Source organism: Abramis brama, assembly GCF_963993115.1.
Source record: "Abramis brama genome assembly, chromosome: 22".
In the NCBI taxonomy this organism is placed as follows: Eukaryota; Metazoa; Chordata; class Actinopteri; order Cypriniformes; family Leuciscidae; genus Abramis; species Abramis brama.
The window spans coordinates 6,033,079-6,046,954 of record NC_139984.1 but is presented as its reverse complement, the minus strand read 5'-3'; the positions used below and the strand labels follow the sequence as shown (position 1 = coordinate 6,046,954).

At 39.2% G+C, this 13,876-nt stretch overlaps 1 protein-coding gene across 3 annotated transcripts in view; it reads left to right on the top strand.

Annotated features, from left to right (window-relative positions):
* The first annotated feature begins 5,173 nt into the window (after positions 1-5,173).
* cpeb2 (cytoplasmic polyadenylation element binding protein 2) overlaps positions 5,174-13,876 on the top strand; it is a 29,644-nt gene continuing 20,941 nt past the window's right edge. For all 3 annotated transcript variants that reach the window (XM_084098408.1, XM_084098407.1, XM_084098406.1), the window contains exons 1-2: positions 5,174-6,279; positions 11,302-11,571. In XM_084098408.1, the coding sequence (XP_083954534.1) occupies positions 5,464-6,279; positions 11,302-11,571 (1,086 nt within the window). In that variant the 5' untranslated portion in view covers positions 5,174-5,463. The remainder of the gene's footprint in view (positions 6,280-11,301; positions 11,572-13,876) is intronic.

Below are 13,876 nucleotides of genomic sequence, written 5' to 3'. Positions count from 1 at the left end.
TTTTGCTCCCTAAAAAGTCCCACAAACACTGCACTGTGAAGACCAGGCAGCATCGATGCTCACGATGTTCCCTTAACTGAAGTTCTGAAGCATGAAACTTAAATCACGTGAGCCAACTTTTTAAAACAAATTATTATTGAATTATATTTCAGTACAAACATACATCGCTAGACAGGTAATGAACATAAACTAGCTAACATTTATAATTTATTTATGGCTGAAACGTTGCAGGTATATGTACAAATTTAAGTATTTATCATAATGTACTTTAAATAATGTTAAAACATAATGTCAGAAAGATATCAGTTCTGCTGCCGTACATAAATACCAGAAGCGATGTTGTACAATGAGGACGTTGTCATGTCGCCAAAAATAGGCGTCATCAGTGTCCCAATGTGTAGTGAGCCAGCATCCTTTACTGTCCTTACCAATGCCTGAATTCATGCGCACGACCAGTTAGGGTGCTGATTGAGACGCACCCTAGTTTTCAATCTTTTTTGTCCATGTATTTTTGGCGGTGTCATCTCTAATAAATCCCTAAAATATTTCTGTCAGATGTTAATAGACATTTACATAATGTTTTTTAAGAATGTATGTAAAAGTGCTTTTTAAAAATATCTTTATCAGATGTGTTTGCTTTTTACGCAACAGATGTTTTCCAGATGAAGTGCTCTTTAACAGATGTTTTGAAGATGATCGCGTGTTTATCTGGGAAATTATTTTATATATAAATATATTTAAGAACAGCTGGCCACATATGCTGTCCATAAAGTTTGATTTTGACCTGGACATATAAAACTGATTTTAATATAGACTTTATAAGAAAGATTTGAAGAGGGATTTAACGAAGCCAGGTAAGTGTTTGCTAACGTAAGTGGATGTGTCACACACACACACACACACACACACACACACACAGAAGGCCAGCTGGTATTTAGTTGTAGGTTGAAATCTATACGCTGGTAATCAGCAAATTAGATTGTGTACAATGTCTGTTCGCCATATCTATGACTCTCTATACCCCCGTATCCCACAATCCCATTCCTGACTAACTCTGTTTTCCTTATCTCATCTGTCTGTGTCCACATTTAAACACAATCATCCATCTCTGTTACTATACACCGTTTTGTGTATGTGTGATGAAAATGAATTTCAAAAAGGACAATTGCATTTCGTCAGCTGCTAGTCCTGGTAATTCCAGTTTATCTCCAAACGCATCCACCGTTCACCAGCCAGTAATGACCAATTACAAAGGCAGCCTGCAGGGTTTGGTGCTCTTGTTTCAGGACCAACCGTATTATCATCTTCTTCTCAAATGCATTTTTCACATGGCACACACAGGGATAGAAGCCTGTAAATTCCTGAAACAAATCACAGGATGTGTCTTTTAGCTTAATGGGTGCATGAAAAACCTCAGGATTAATGATGGCATGCAAATAGGAAAAGTGAGCAGACTTTGATCAATTGCGATGTGTTGGTTAATTTGTAACTGTCACAAGAGTCGCTGCATTGAGGTGAAGCTGTGATCTATGATTATATGATTAATCTATCCTCAGTGTTTCAGAGGTGTGATCACATCAATGGAAAGTAAGATATTTCAGGGAATTTTGAAAGGGAATCCGTTGGCCCTTGGATTGATGTCAATATAACCATAATGAACTGTGCTTAGTGACAGAACGACCCCCTTCATACACCTCCAATACAAGCGTCCATTATTGATCAGGGCTGTGGAGACCCCAGCAGTGAGAGAGAGAGAGAGAGAAAGTGCTTAAAACAAATGTCACATTTGACGTGGGAGGTACAAACACGACCAGCTGTCAAACGGGATCAGATGCTGTAAAAGGTGGACAAAGACTAGAGGGACCGAATAATGTCCCCTTGTTAGAAGCATGAGGATGCTGTTTAAGCATGCATAAGGAAATAATCTCCTTGACACCCGGGTGCATTTTAAAGAGATATTTTTAGACGCCATCGTCACTGCACACTGTGAGGACAGGGCGCACATCGCATATTCACTTGTCTCCTTTCTCTCATATTATATACACAGCTGTATATACTTAAGTATGCACTACAGTATGTACTAAACAAAACTACATTGCTAAAAAGAAGTACCTTGGTGATGAGCTCGATGGTGTTTTAAGCCCCCAATGGCTCCTTAGAGGCAGCTAACCCTACCCTCAACCTTAAACCTACCCATCCCCTCGCTGCCTGGAAGGCGCTGTTGGGGGCTTAAAACACCAAACACCTTGGTGATGACATGGTACCGCAATTGTAGATAAAATACTGTGGTATTTTGATATATACCATGGTACTGAATGATTACACAAATGATGAATAGCATGGCATTATAGTATATTTCTGAAAAAGAAAAAAACATGATAATAGCATACGTAGCCTACTTCATTGTTTCTGTGAAGCAGACTGTATAATATCCGGAGACAGTTTATTTTACGGTGTCATTGTTACATGTAGTTACTATAGTAATAACTATGAATAAATTATGCATAATTACAAGTAACTAACCCTAAACCAAACCAAACCCTAATCCCAACCCTTAGTATTACTCAGTACTTAAATGTAAAATTACAGTGTAACAAAGACACCTTAAAATAAAGGGTTACACTTTATTTTAAGGTGTCATTGTTACAGTGTAATTATATATTTAAGTACTGAGTAATATTAAGCAACTACATGTACTTACTATAGGGTTAGGGTAGGATTAGGGTTTGGTTGAGGGTTAGTTGCATGTAATTGTGCATAATTTGCTGTTATTACTATGGTAAGTCCATGTAACATATAACAAGGACACTGTAAAAGAAAGTGTTACCAAATAAAGTGTAACCGAATATTCTGTTACATTTTTTTTGTGTCCTTTGTTACAGTGTTATTATAGGCTACATTTAAGTACTGAGTAATATTAACTACATGTACTTACTAATGGGTTAGGGCTTGGCTTGGTTAAGTTACTTGTAATTATGCATAATTTACTGTTACTACTATAGCAAGTACATGTAACATGTAACAAGGACACTGTAAAATAAAGTGTTACCGAATATTCTACTCACTATGTAGGCTATTACACTAAACAGTATTAAATTCTTCTTTTTACACTATATATAATATGCTACACTAAATAGAGTACACTATACAGGATACTTACAATACACACTTCATTGTGTGCTTCATTACATATTAGACTCTATGCAATACTTCAACACTATAGACTGTACACTATATAGTGCACTGCCAAAGTAACTGTATACAGTACAATCTAGACTGTATATGCAAACTATATAGAATACTTTATTACTTTATTCTATACACTATTCTTTACAGTATATATATATATATATATATATATATATATATATATATATATATTATTCAATATAAACTAGTTAGTATACTATATAGTAGAGGACATTACAACCTATGTAGTAGATATGTATTTTACCCTACGTAACATACTAAATACCACAGTATGAATAACACAGAATATATAGTATTCAGAATATACACTACCCCACAATATTCTGAATACTTCAGTATAATCTAGATTTACTATATAGAATATTCTACACTATGTACTGTACACTACACACTATACTAGTAATAAACGACTGCATACTATGTAATGCACTACATAGAATATACAAGACTACATAATATTTACTGAATACTGCGGTGTAATCTACATTGTATACTAAACAATATATTATATAGAATATACTACACTATATAGTATACACAATAGCTATTAAAAAACTGCATAGAATATAGTGCACTGCATTATATGTACCGAACAGCCTACTATGGTGTAATCTATTGTATAGTACATTATATAGTATACACTACACAATATATTAAATAATAAACAACTGCATACTATATAGAGCACTACATAGAGCATACTACAGTACTTACTATGTACTGAATACTAAATGTATAATCGGTTACACATTATTTGGTAACACTATTTTACAGTGTCCTTGTTACATATGTCACATGGACTTACCATAGTACTAACAGCAGATTATGCACAATTACATGCAATTAACCCTCAACCAAACCCTAATCCTACCCTAACCCTATAGTAAGTACATGTAGTTGCTTAATATTACTCAATACTTAAATATATAATTACACTGTAACAACGACACCTTAAAATAAAGTGTAACCCATTATTTTATGGTGTCCGTGTTACATTGTAACTATACATTTAAGTACTGACATGAGGGTTAGGGTTAGTTGCATGTAATTATGCATAATTTACTGTTATTACTACAATAAATACATGTAACAATGTAACAATGACACAGTAAAATAAAGTGTTATCGTATAATCTATATTGTATAGTACATTATAGCCTATAGAATACACTATACTATGGCGTTGTAGTATACACTATTCAATGTATAGACTGTACACTACACAATATACAAAATACTTAAACGACTGCATGCTATAGTACAGTACATATAATGTACAACACTACATAATATGTACTGAATACTATGGTGTAATCTATAGCACATAAGTATACACTACACAATATTATTAAATAATAAACAACTGCATAATATATAGGGCACTACAGTACTGACTATGTACTAAATACCAAATGTATAATCTATATTCTATAGTACATTATATAGAATACACTAGCCTACACTAGGGCTATATATACAATAGGCTACTAAATAGGCCTACCTATAGCTAAACAGTATAATATAGAATGCTACACTGTAGAATACACTGCATACTATGTAGCCTAGCTCTATGCTATACTGCCATGCGCTAACAGTATCCAAATGTTGTATCAAGGATCAAGAAGGTCCGCCCTGTAATATGAGATGTGAATGTTCATAATGCACAGTAAGCAGTTTATTATAGCCATGCGCACAGGCTGAGTGTCCTCGGCGGAATATTATAAAGGCTAAAGGTGAGAGAAGACTGGAAGACACCCGCATGAGCAGTTGGCCAAACAGCTGCCATATTTCCGACAGTCAGTGTCAAAGCTCAGCAGCGTTCAGGACACCGGGCGGACCGCTCTCAGCTCTGCTCTGCTGCACCTCCTGAATAATGAATGAGTGACGCGCACATTGCGGCTCTCTCTACTCTGCGGCTGGGAGGGAGGCGGGGTCGCGCACGCATTGTGACGCGGCTGTGACGCGCATGCAGGAGTTTTAATCCTGTGCCGCAGCAGCAGATCAGCCGGTAACGCGAGGAGGGGGATGCGCGGTCGGTCGGACGGACGGACGGCTAGAACGGCTAAAAAAAGCCGCAGACAATTACATCCGCGAACAATATTTATAGTGTGCAAAAAAGGTGACCGACTCGACCGAAAGCTCCTCCTCTCTCGCTCCCAATCAGGCTTTAGGAAGTTATAGGACACTGCGCGTCTCTTATTGTTCCAGACCAGGCCTGGGAATAGGAAAGCTGCGCTGTTTTTGACGCAATTAAATGGGTGATTACGGGTTCGGCTTGTTGCAGACAGCGAACATCAGCAGCAGCAGCTCGACACTGTTCGGCGGAGGCGCGTTCACACCCTACTCCAGCCCGTCTCCGGTGCGCGCCAGCAGCTCGCCTCTGGTGTCCCCTCTTTTCCCGTCACATCAGCGCAACATGCAGGATGAGCCTGCGGGGTTGACAGCCTCTCAGTCCAGTTTCTCCGCTGTAGGTCACGCACAGACAGCCGGTGACCTTCAGCACGACCGGAACATACATCAGCAGGGTGATCCTCCGCAGCAGCAGCCGTACTCCTCCTCCTCCTCCTCTTCCTCCTCCTCTTCCACGGGCCTGGACACCGATGCGCCATCGTCCAAGGTGAAGATCCCGATGGAGTCCCCCAGCGCGCACCACATCAACAACGGCACCGGCGGCAATAACATGCTCGCGGCCGCTTTCCCGGAGATGCAGAACCCCGGGGGTGGCGGCGGCTCAGCTTCCCCAACCCTGCCCGCTTTCGGGACGCCGTGGTCCGTTCAGACGAGCTCCCCTCCTCCGCCCGTCTCCAGTTCCGCGAACGCAATAAACCCGATCCCCACCACCGAGCCTGACAACTTCTACCCGGGCATCCCCTCCTCTATTAACCCCGGCTTCTTCCAGAGCTTCTCGGCCAACCCGTGCCCGGTGCAGGGGTTTAGCAGCCCCTTTCCCCCGCAGATCAACGTCCCCCCGCAGCCTCCGCAGAGCCGCCGGTCCCCGGTCAGCCCGCAGATTCCCCCGCAGCAGGGCGCCTTTCTGCAGCAGAGGAACAACTACAACCACCACCACCAGGTGAGCGCACCGGCCTCGATCCATCGCCCGTTCAGTTCAACTACACGCGTACTGTATATGGCGTAGAAAACGCGTACATACGTAGTAAATTCTAGAATTCATGGAATTCTAAAGGCTGTTAAACTGTCATTGTGACGCAATCGCGGCCTTGGAACGTCTGCTCTTGCGTCATAATGCAGCGCTCAGTGAACGTGTGTGCGTTGAATACAAATGCTACTATCTTACTGCACTGTGTCCTGCTTAGTAGGATTTAAAAATTAGTATTGTATTAGCGTGCTTATAAAGTTGTAATAATAATACATAATAGTAATTCTTAACAATATTACTGTTTTACTGTATTTTTGATCAATGCAGCCATGGTGAGCAGAAGAGACTTAATAAAAAATAAATAAAAAAAAACATTAAAGGGTGTTTTTCACCCAGAAAAAAATAAACAAAATATCCCATAATTTACTCACACTCATCCTAGGTGTATATGACTTTCTTCTTTCAGCCGAACACAATCTGAGTTATATTTAATGTCCTGGCTCATCCATGCTTTATAATGGGAGTGAATGGTACCTTAGATATTGACGCCCAGAAAGCGCATCCATCTATCATAAAAGTGATCCAATACGGCTCCAGAATCTTAGCGATCCCGTTATGCAACAGTAAATGTTTAGTATCCTACATTGCAGTATGAAACATTGAGAATGGCATTCAGTTATAATCTCCGAAATAACAACTGTCATTTTGTGCTTTTTAATGCAATTTGGTGTAATGTCAAAATAACTTGTGGTAGCGCAATCAAATAATGAGTCACAGTGGAAATGCAAGGTCAGGCGTAGTTCAGTGCATTGTGGGACACTGAAAACAGCTTGCTCTGGTTTTATACTACACGTTTTTGGCAAACGTAGTTGATTTGCACTCTGCATAATGCAGTGATAGAGGCTCATCGAGCACGAGTCGTGGTAATAATGTTGAAGGGCTTCACGTGACATTCCAGGGATGTCTTGACCTGTGGGCCACGCAGCGAAATCTCCCATCCAGAGCTTCGAGATGTCAACACCCTGCTAAACTGCAGCGCTGTCTGAGAAAGCTGTTATTACAGTAATCTGCAGTCCAAGCTTCACTCGGCACTGGCATTTCACTAATATGGCATGGTGGCCATTTTGGTGAATGTGACTATTCCTTTACATTTCAGCATTTCTTTGATATTATATTAGATATTCCACATTTATGACAGTGTTTGCTGCACTGCGTCGCTACTGAATCTACAACAGCACCCATATAAATGATATTCTATTATATCAGTATTGTGCATTTGCAACCTGAATGGAGCTTGATGAGATGTGAGATGAAGTACCGCAAAAATACAAAAACAATACGCAGCATGTCTTTTATTGTGTTGTCAACGGACAGCGTTTTAGAGACATTATGCATTTTACAAAAGCTGGTTGCGTCGCCGCAGATCTGATATCTGGGTATCTGGCGGTGAAGTATTCTAGGCCTGTGTGGGTTTGGTCTTGTGGGGGTGGGGTAGAGATGGTCACATGGTTTAGGAGTGGCCCTATATCTGTCACTGGGATATTTGTACATCTGAAGTCATGCTGGTCTAACAGCTGTTAAGAGTATGTCTTTTAGCATGATATCGCAGCTAAGCTGGAGACCTTTTACAGGAGTCGAGAATTTTGTATGTATGTATTTATTAGCTGTGAGAGGTATGACCATAATCTTATAACAACATATGAGTCATGGGAAATGGTCAGGAAGAGCATTAAGGATGCATTAAATTGAAGTGACACTAAACTATTATAATTTTACAAATGATTTCTATTTCAAATAAATGAAATTAGAGAATCCTGAAATAATTGTATCACTTTTTCCACAAAATATATTAAAATATGAAGCAGCACGACTGTTTTTTTAACGATGATGATAATAAGAAATGTTTCTTGAGCATCAAATCATCATATCAGAATGATTTCTGAAGGATCATGTGACACTGAAGACTGGAGTAATGATGCTGGAAATACAGCTTTGATCACAGGAATAAATTACATTTTACTATATATTTACATAGAAAAGAGTTATTTTAAATAATAATAATAATAATAATAATAATAAAATAAATTCAGCATTGGTGAGCATAATATACTTATTTCTAAAACATAAAAAAAAAAATCTCACCGACCCCAAAACTTTCATCATCATTGTTTTGCTATGAATTAAAACAAATGGATTATGTGGTGATACAGTTTTTTTTTTTTTTTAATTAAGGATACTTCATCTCAATTCATTATTTGCACATTTTAGTTGGAACTTGATGGACATAAACCAAAAGATAAGATAATTTCATAATCATAACAAATGAATGATAAGTATGGCATTACATTATGCAACATTTGAATTCAAAATCAAACATTCTGTATACAGTAAACCTTATATTATAAAATAAATAGATCTGATTCTAAATTATGATTGGATGGGCCATTTTTTTAAAGCCGTAGTTAAACAACCAATAAATGCTCACCTGTGATTGCATAAGAATAGAGTTCTATGACAGAGTCATTTTCTGACGGTGTCGTAGATTTATCATGATCATCTCACAGTGTGTTTGATGCTACGATCTATGTCTACTGACTAGCCAATAAAAAAGCAACATGAAATGCCGTATTGATCAACGCGACATGGCACTAAAACTTAAAACTACTTTCCTCAAGCTCCGTTTGCAAAATTAGCATCCCAAGTTGGGCTCTTTTCCCTGGCCATATTCTCCTCTTTCACTCTTTTTTTTCAGTGTACATAAAAACCACAACTGCCAAAGTGCGATTCATCTTGCTCTATTTGTTCACCACTGCTAGCACATGCTGATGACGTTTTATTCATCTACACTAACTTACGCCGTAGCCTCCGATTCAATAGGTGTCATCATCGTACAGTCTACACACATGTCGTACGTTTATTAGATCCACAGTGTGATTTGTAATGATCTTATAGGATGGCCGAAATCACACAGTCTGTATCAGGCATGAGTCGTAGTTGGCGGTCACTGTAGTAAAACATAGTAAAGATTAACACCAAAACTTCTACTGTTTTGTTCCGGCTCATCAGAAAGTCAATAAGTCGACTGCCTAAACTCTTGGATGCAACCCGTATTATTGCCGCAAGTTGAAATGTTGCTTTGCAACTCCAAACAACTCGCTTGTTTGGGACACTTCACATTTTGATTCTTTGATCTTTTGTATGTTTAAATAACGAAAAGCGGTACAGCATTAGCTCTACTGGCTGATATATTTCTGCTGTCGCACACACACGTCAAACTGCCAACGCAGGCTCTAGGATGTGGTTTACTTCTTGCTGCATAGCTCTCAACATCTTTCCAGTGTCTAGACGCCATCAGTGGTAATTATCTCTCACTATCCCTTAAACACTCAACCAGATTGTATGTGCACGCAGTCTCGCACACCCACACACACACACGCACACTCAGGCCATTACCCAATTACACACAAAGACATTACGGAGATGGGTGGGACTCTCATTTGGGGAGAGTTGTGCACACAATGCAATGACAACACCTGCTGAAAATTTAAATTTGTTTCTTTTTGTCATTGTTTGGTGTGGACGCTTTGCGAAGAAGTGCATTCATGTGTGTTTCAACATTATATTCTAGGATAAAGACAGTGTGTGTTGTCGCCACTTTCTTCACGAGATGTGGAGTGTGAGATGTAAAGCTTTAAATCTTCTTACATGTACAGCAAGGCAAAGCCTGGCCATGCTCAAAGTAACACACACACACACACACGCATACGGGCGATTACACCAGTCACTCTCATTCAGATTCCCACACACGCGTTAAATTTGTAGCTTTCACTCTATTTCTGTTGGCTTTGAGGTCATTATGCTAGTGCTACTCCTTGATGCAGTTAAACCTTTAACAGAAATATACAATAAAAATGTCCATTTTGTCCATTTCTCTTTTTGGAAAACAGAACAAAAGTATCGATGACATCATCTTGTACTCACAGGCGTATCCCTTGAGAAAAAGTATACTGTCGCATACTTTTAAATAAGAGCGCAAATAATATACTTTAAAAGAATATACTTAACTGTGAAGTGAATGTAATGTTGTTTTAGACACTTATTTGCATGTTAATTGCAAAAACTTAAAATGTATTATAGTTTAAATTTATATTAACTGCAACTGTTTGAGCTTAGTGCTTTTTTACCCTCTCAAGAAGGACTTGATTCTTGGACTTGAAGGAATTTCGTAATTATTTTGTGTTTGAAATATGGTTCGAGTGTACTGGGGAATTTACTAATAAGCATTTATGGCAAACTAAAATATGCTTTAATGTATTTAATAATGCTCATGCATTGAAATATAGTTGTAATTACACATTTGTAATGATGAAGATGCCGTTTAAGTAAATTTAAAATACAATTATAGTCAAGTACTTTACATGTGCTTTAGTATGTTAGTCAACACATCAAAATAAGTGTACTTTAAAGCACAGCAAAAGGCACTTTTTAAAAGTGTTCAGTGTGTCGTGAAAGTGTATTCATTTCATTAATATTATATTATCTGCAAGTACACTACAAGTGCACATTCAATACAATTAAGCACACTTCTTTTTACAAGTACAGCCATATTGTTGTCCAGTGAAATGCTCTTTTAGATTGAGAATGTCTCCTTCCTCTAAGACCACGAATGCCACATGCTCACTGGCTAGATCAACCTGAAATATACAGTTTTCCGTGCTATTTGAGGATAATAAACATGTACTATACAATTAATGTCAGATTGTATTGCTGATTTAAAATATCTTATAGAATCAGTGAGTAATTTTGTAAAATGTAGATATTTCCCAATTCAACTAGAGAGGAGCTGCACTTGCATGACTAACAATAGATGTGATGCGTCCCCAAGATGGCCGCCGAGTGAACTGATTGCCTTGAAATGGGCTTGAACTTCAAGTCTAGCGTTTGCTTTGAAGTACTTGCGTTTCGTCCCTAACTAATGGTTCTGTGTGTCTGTAGCCCATGATGAAGCAGTCCCCGTGGGGCTCCCATCAGGGCGGCGGCTGGAACTCCGGCGGGATGTCCTGGGGCCGGGACCATCGCCGTGGAGGCGGCATGGGTGTGCCAGGCTCCGTCAACCAGATCTCTCCCATGAAGAAACCCTTCTCCAGTAACGTCATCGCTCCGCCGAAGTTCCCCCGCTCCGCCGGCTCCATGGGACCTAAATCCTGGATTGAAGAAAATATGTTCCGCACCGACAACAACAGCAACACGCTGCTGCCCCCGCAGGTATGTGTGTGTGAGCTGTTAATTATTGCTCAATATGCATAAGCATCAGACGTCGTCTGTGTGTACGCCCGGTACGCCCTGTGTGTGGCTGTTGAGTTCAATAGGACGTTCAACGACCTCCTACAGGATCATTGATGACTCACGGTGAGGTCATCGAGGTTTTGCCGGTTTCATCCTGAAGGAACCTGTCCTCTCCCTTCATGATTGTGTGGCAGTCTGAACTCGGTTCTGGAAATCTGTGTCTGTGTGCTTTTTGGAAAAATCAATTCAACCTATTTGATCTCCAGTTTGCTGTTAGATGGGACACATGGGACTATGAAATGTCCATGAATCTCATGAATCTCAAGTGCAATCATATGTTCGTATGACCACTGACCTTTACTTATGAGGTTGACTTTCTAAGGTGTCGTACCACTGGGGCTGGGAGGTATATGTTTGTTCTGAAATAGCATATATTTATAAATGTGTGTGTGTATATATTTGATCATATAAATTCAGCCTTGGTGACCATAATGTCCGGTACACACTGCATGATTTTGGGCTGTCCCATAGGAAAGATGAGCAATCGTGATGATTTCTGTGGCTGTGGCTCTACGCCGTACAGTGAGAGAGATTTGAAGACGACTGTCGTCACGGTCTTGAGACCAAATATAGCCTGCGATCATTTTCTGACAGTGTCGTAGATTTATCATGATCATCTCACAGTGTTAGATGTGCTACGATCTGCGTCTACTGACTAGCCGGTAAAAATGCAGCATGAAATGGCGTATTGATCAACGCGACATGGCACTAAAACGTAGATCACACAGTCTGTAGTAGGCAGAAGAGACTTCTCTCAAAAACACACATATATAGGAGGAACCATTATTTCAACCAAACTACTGTAGCAATGTAGATTTAGAAAGTTTAATGCGTAAAGTAAAATACAAGAAAAATGTAAATTGCCACACAGATACTTCCATGAAAATGTCTGAGAGATGGTGCACACGAATCATTGAATTTGTTTGAATTAATTAATTGTAACAACCAATACATGAAAAAAAAAAAAAAAATCAACTGAAATTTTTATTACATTCAAATAAAAATAGCTGATGCCAAAATACTTCAATGCTCCCACACTTAAGTCACAAAATGATGGTCAAAAAAAAAAAAAAAGCTTGTGATTTTGTAATATTCACGTTTTATAATACCAGGACAATTATTGCAAACATATAGTAAATATTCAATATATTGTCCAGCCCTGCTTAATGCTTAATGCAAATTTTAGTGAGAGTCTGAAAGTTTCTCACTTTCGAGCTAAATATGTGGGAGGCTAAAGGGGAAAAAGGAGAGAGTAACGCTTTTTTGTCGTGTTGCCCCATTGTTTTGATGATGAGCTGAAACAGCAGGTCATTTACATGTGAATCACTGAAGTGTACGGGGAAACACACCCCATGTTTAAACCTCTGCTGATACAAACTGCTATTGTTACTTTTCATAGTATCGACTTAGTAGTATCACATGACTACTGGTATTCTTGCCATCCTTACTCTCTACAGTTGGCTTATCTCATTCAGGCCTTGTGTGCTAATGGCTATAGATGTGCTATTGAATTAAACCAGTTTAGTTTTGACATATTTAACATGCCGTTCTGTCATTAAGAGCTGTTGTTATGGTCTGGCACAGAATAACTCATTGTTAGTTTGTACTTTATTTCGGACCAGATCAGTGTTTGGCGCGTCGCAGCTAATTCCGTTAAAGCGGGGCCTAACAGAACTGAAATGAGGAACCTGAGATGAGTGTGGTCTGGCCTTCATCACTTTCTTTCCTCCTCTCTCAGGAAACAGGTCCGACTCTAGGAGCATCTGCGGTATTGTTCATTTCCATAAACACGGAGCCGTTTGAGATTCCTCGCATTCCACGAGCCTCTCCTCTCTCCTCCTGTCCTCTCCTTCCTTCATGTTTGCTCTGCGTTCCAGAGATCAAATGCGTCATGTGCTGAAAAGAGAAACAAAAAAGATAGAAACGGAAGGAGGAGGAAAGGACAGAGATAAAATGCGGCTATAGAGATTTCATTCGATTTCACAAGATTTTCTTTGAACTTTTAACTTCAGATGTTTCAATTCGAATGTTAATGACAGTGTCGTAGTCGAAATGTGTTTGAATCAAGACAGGGTCGAGTCTGAATCCACATGTAATATGGTCTCGGACTCGAGGTGCGCTTACGTCATGTTGTAATTTCCCTAATTGTTAAAAGCGTTCTTGTCCTCGTAGAACTTGGAATTTTCGGAGAGATCCGACGTGTACCACCTGACAGTTGCAGATT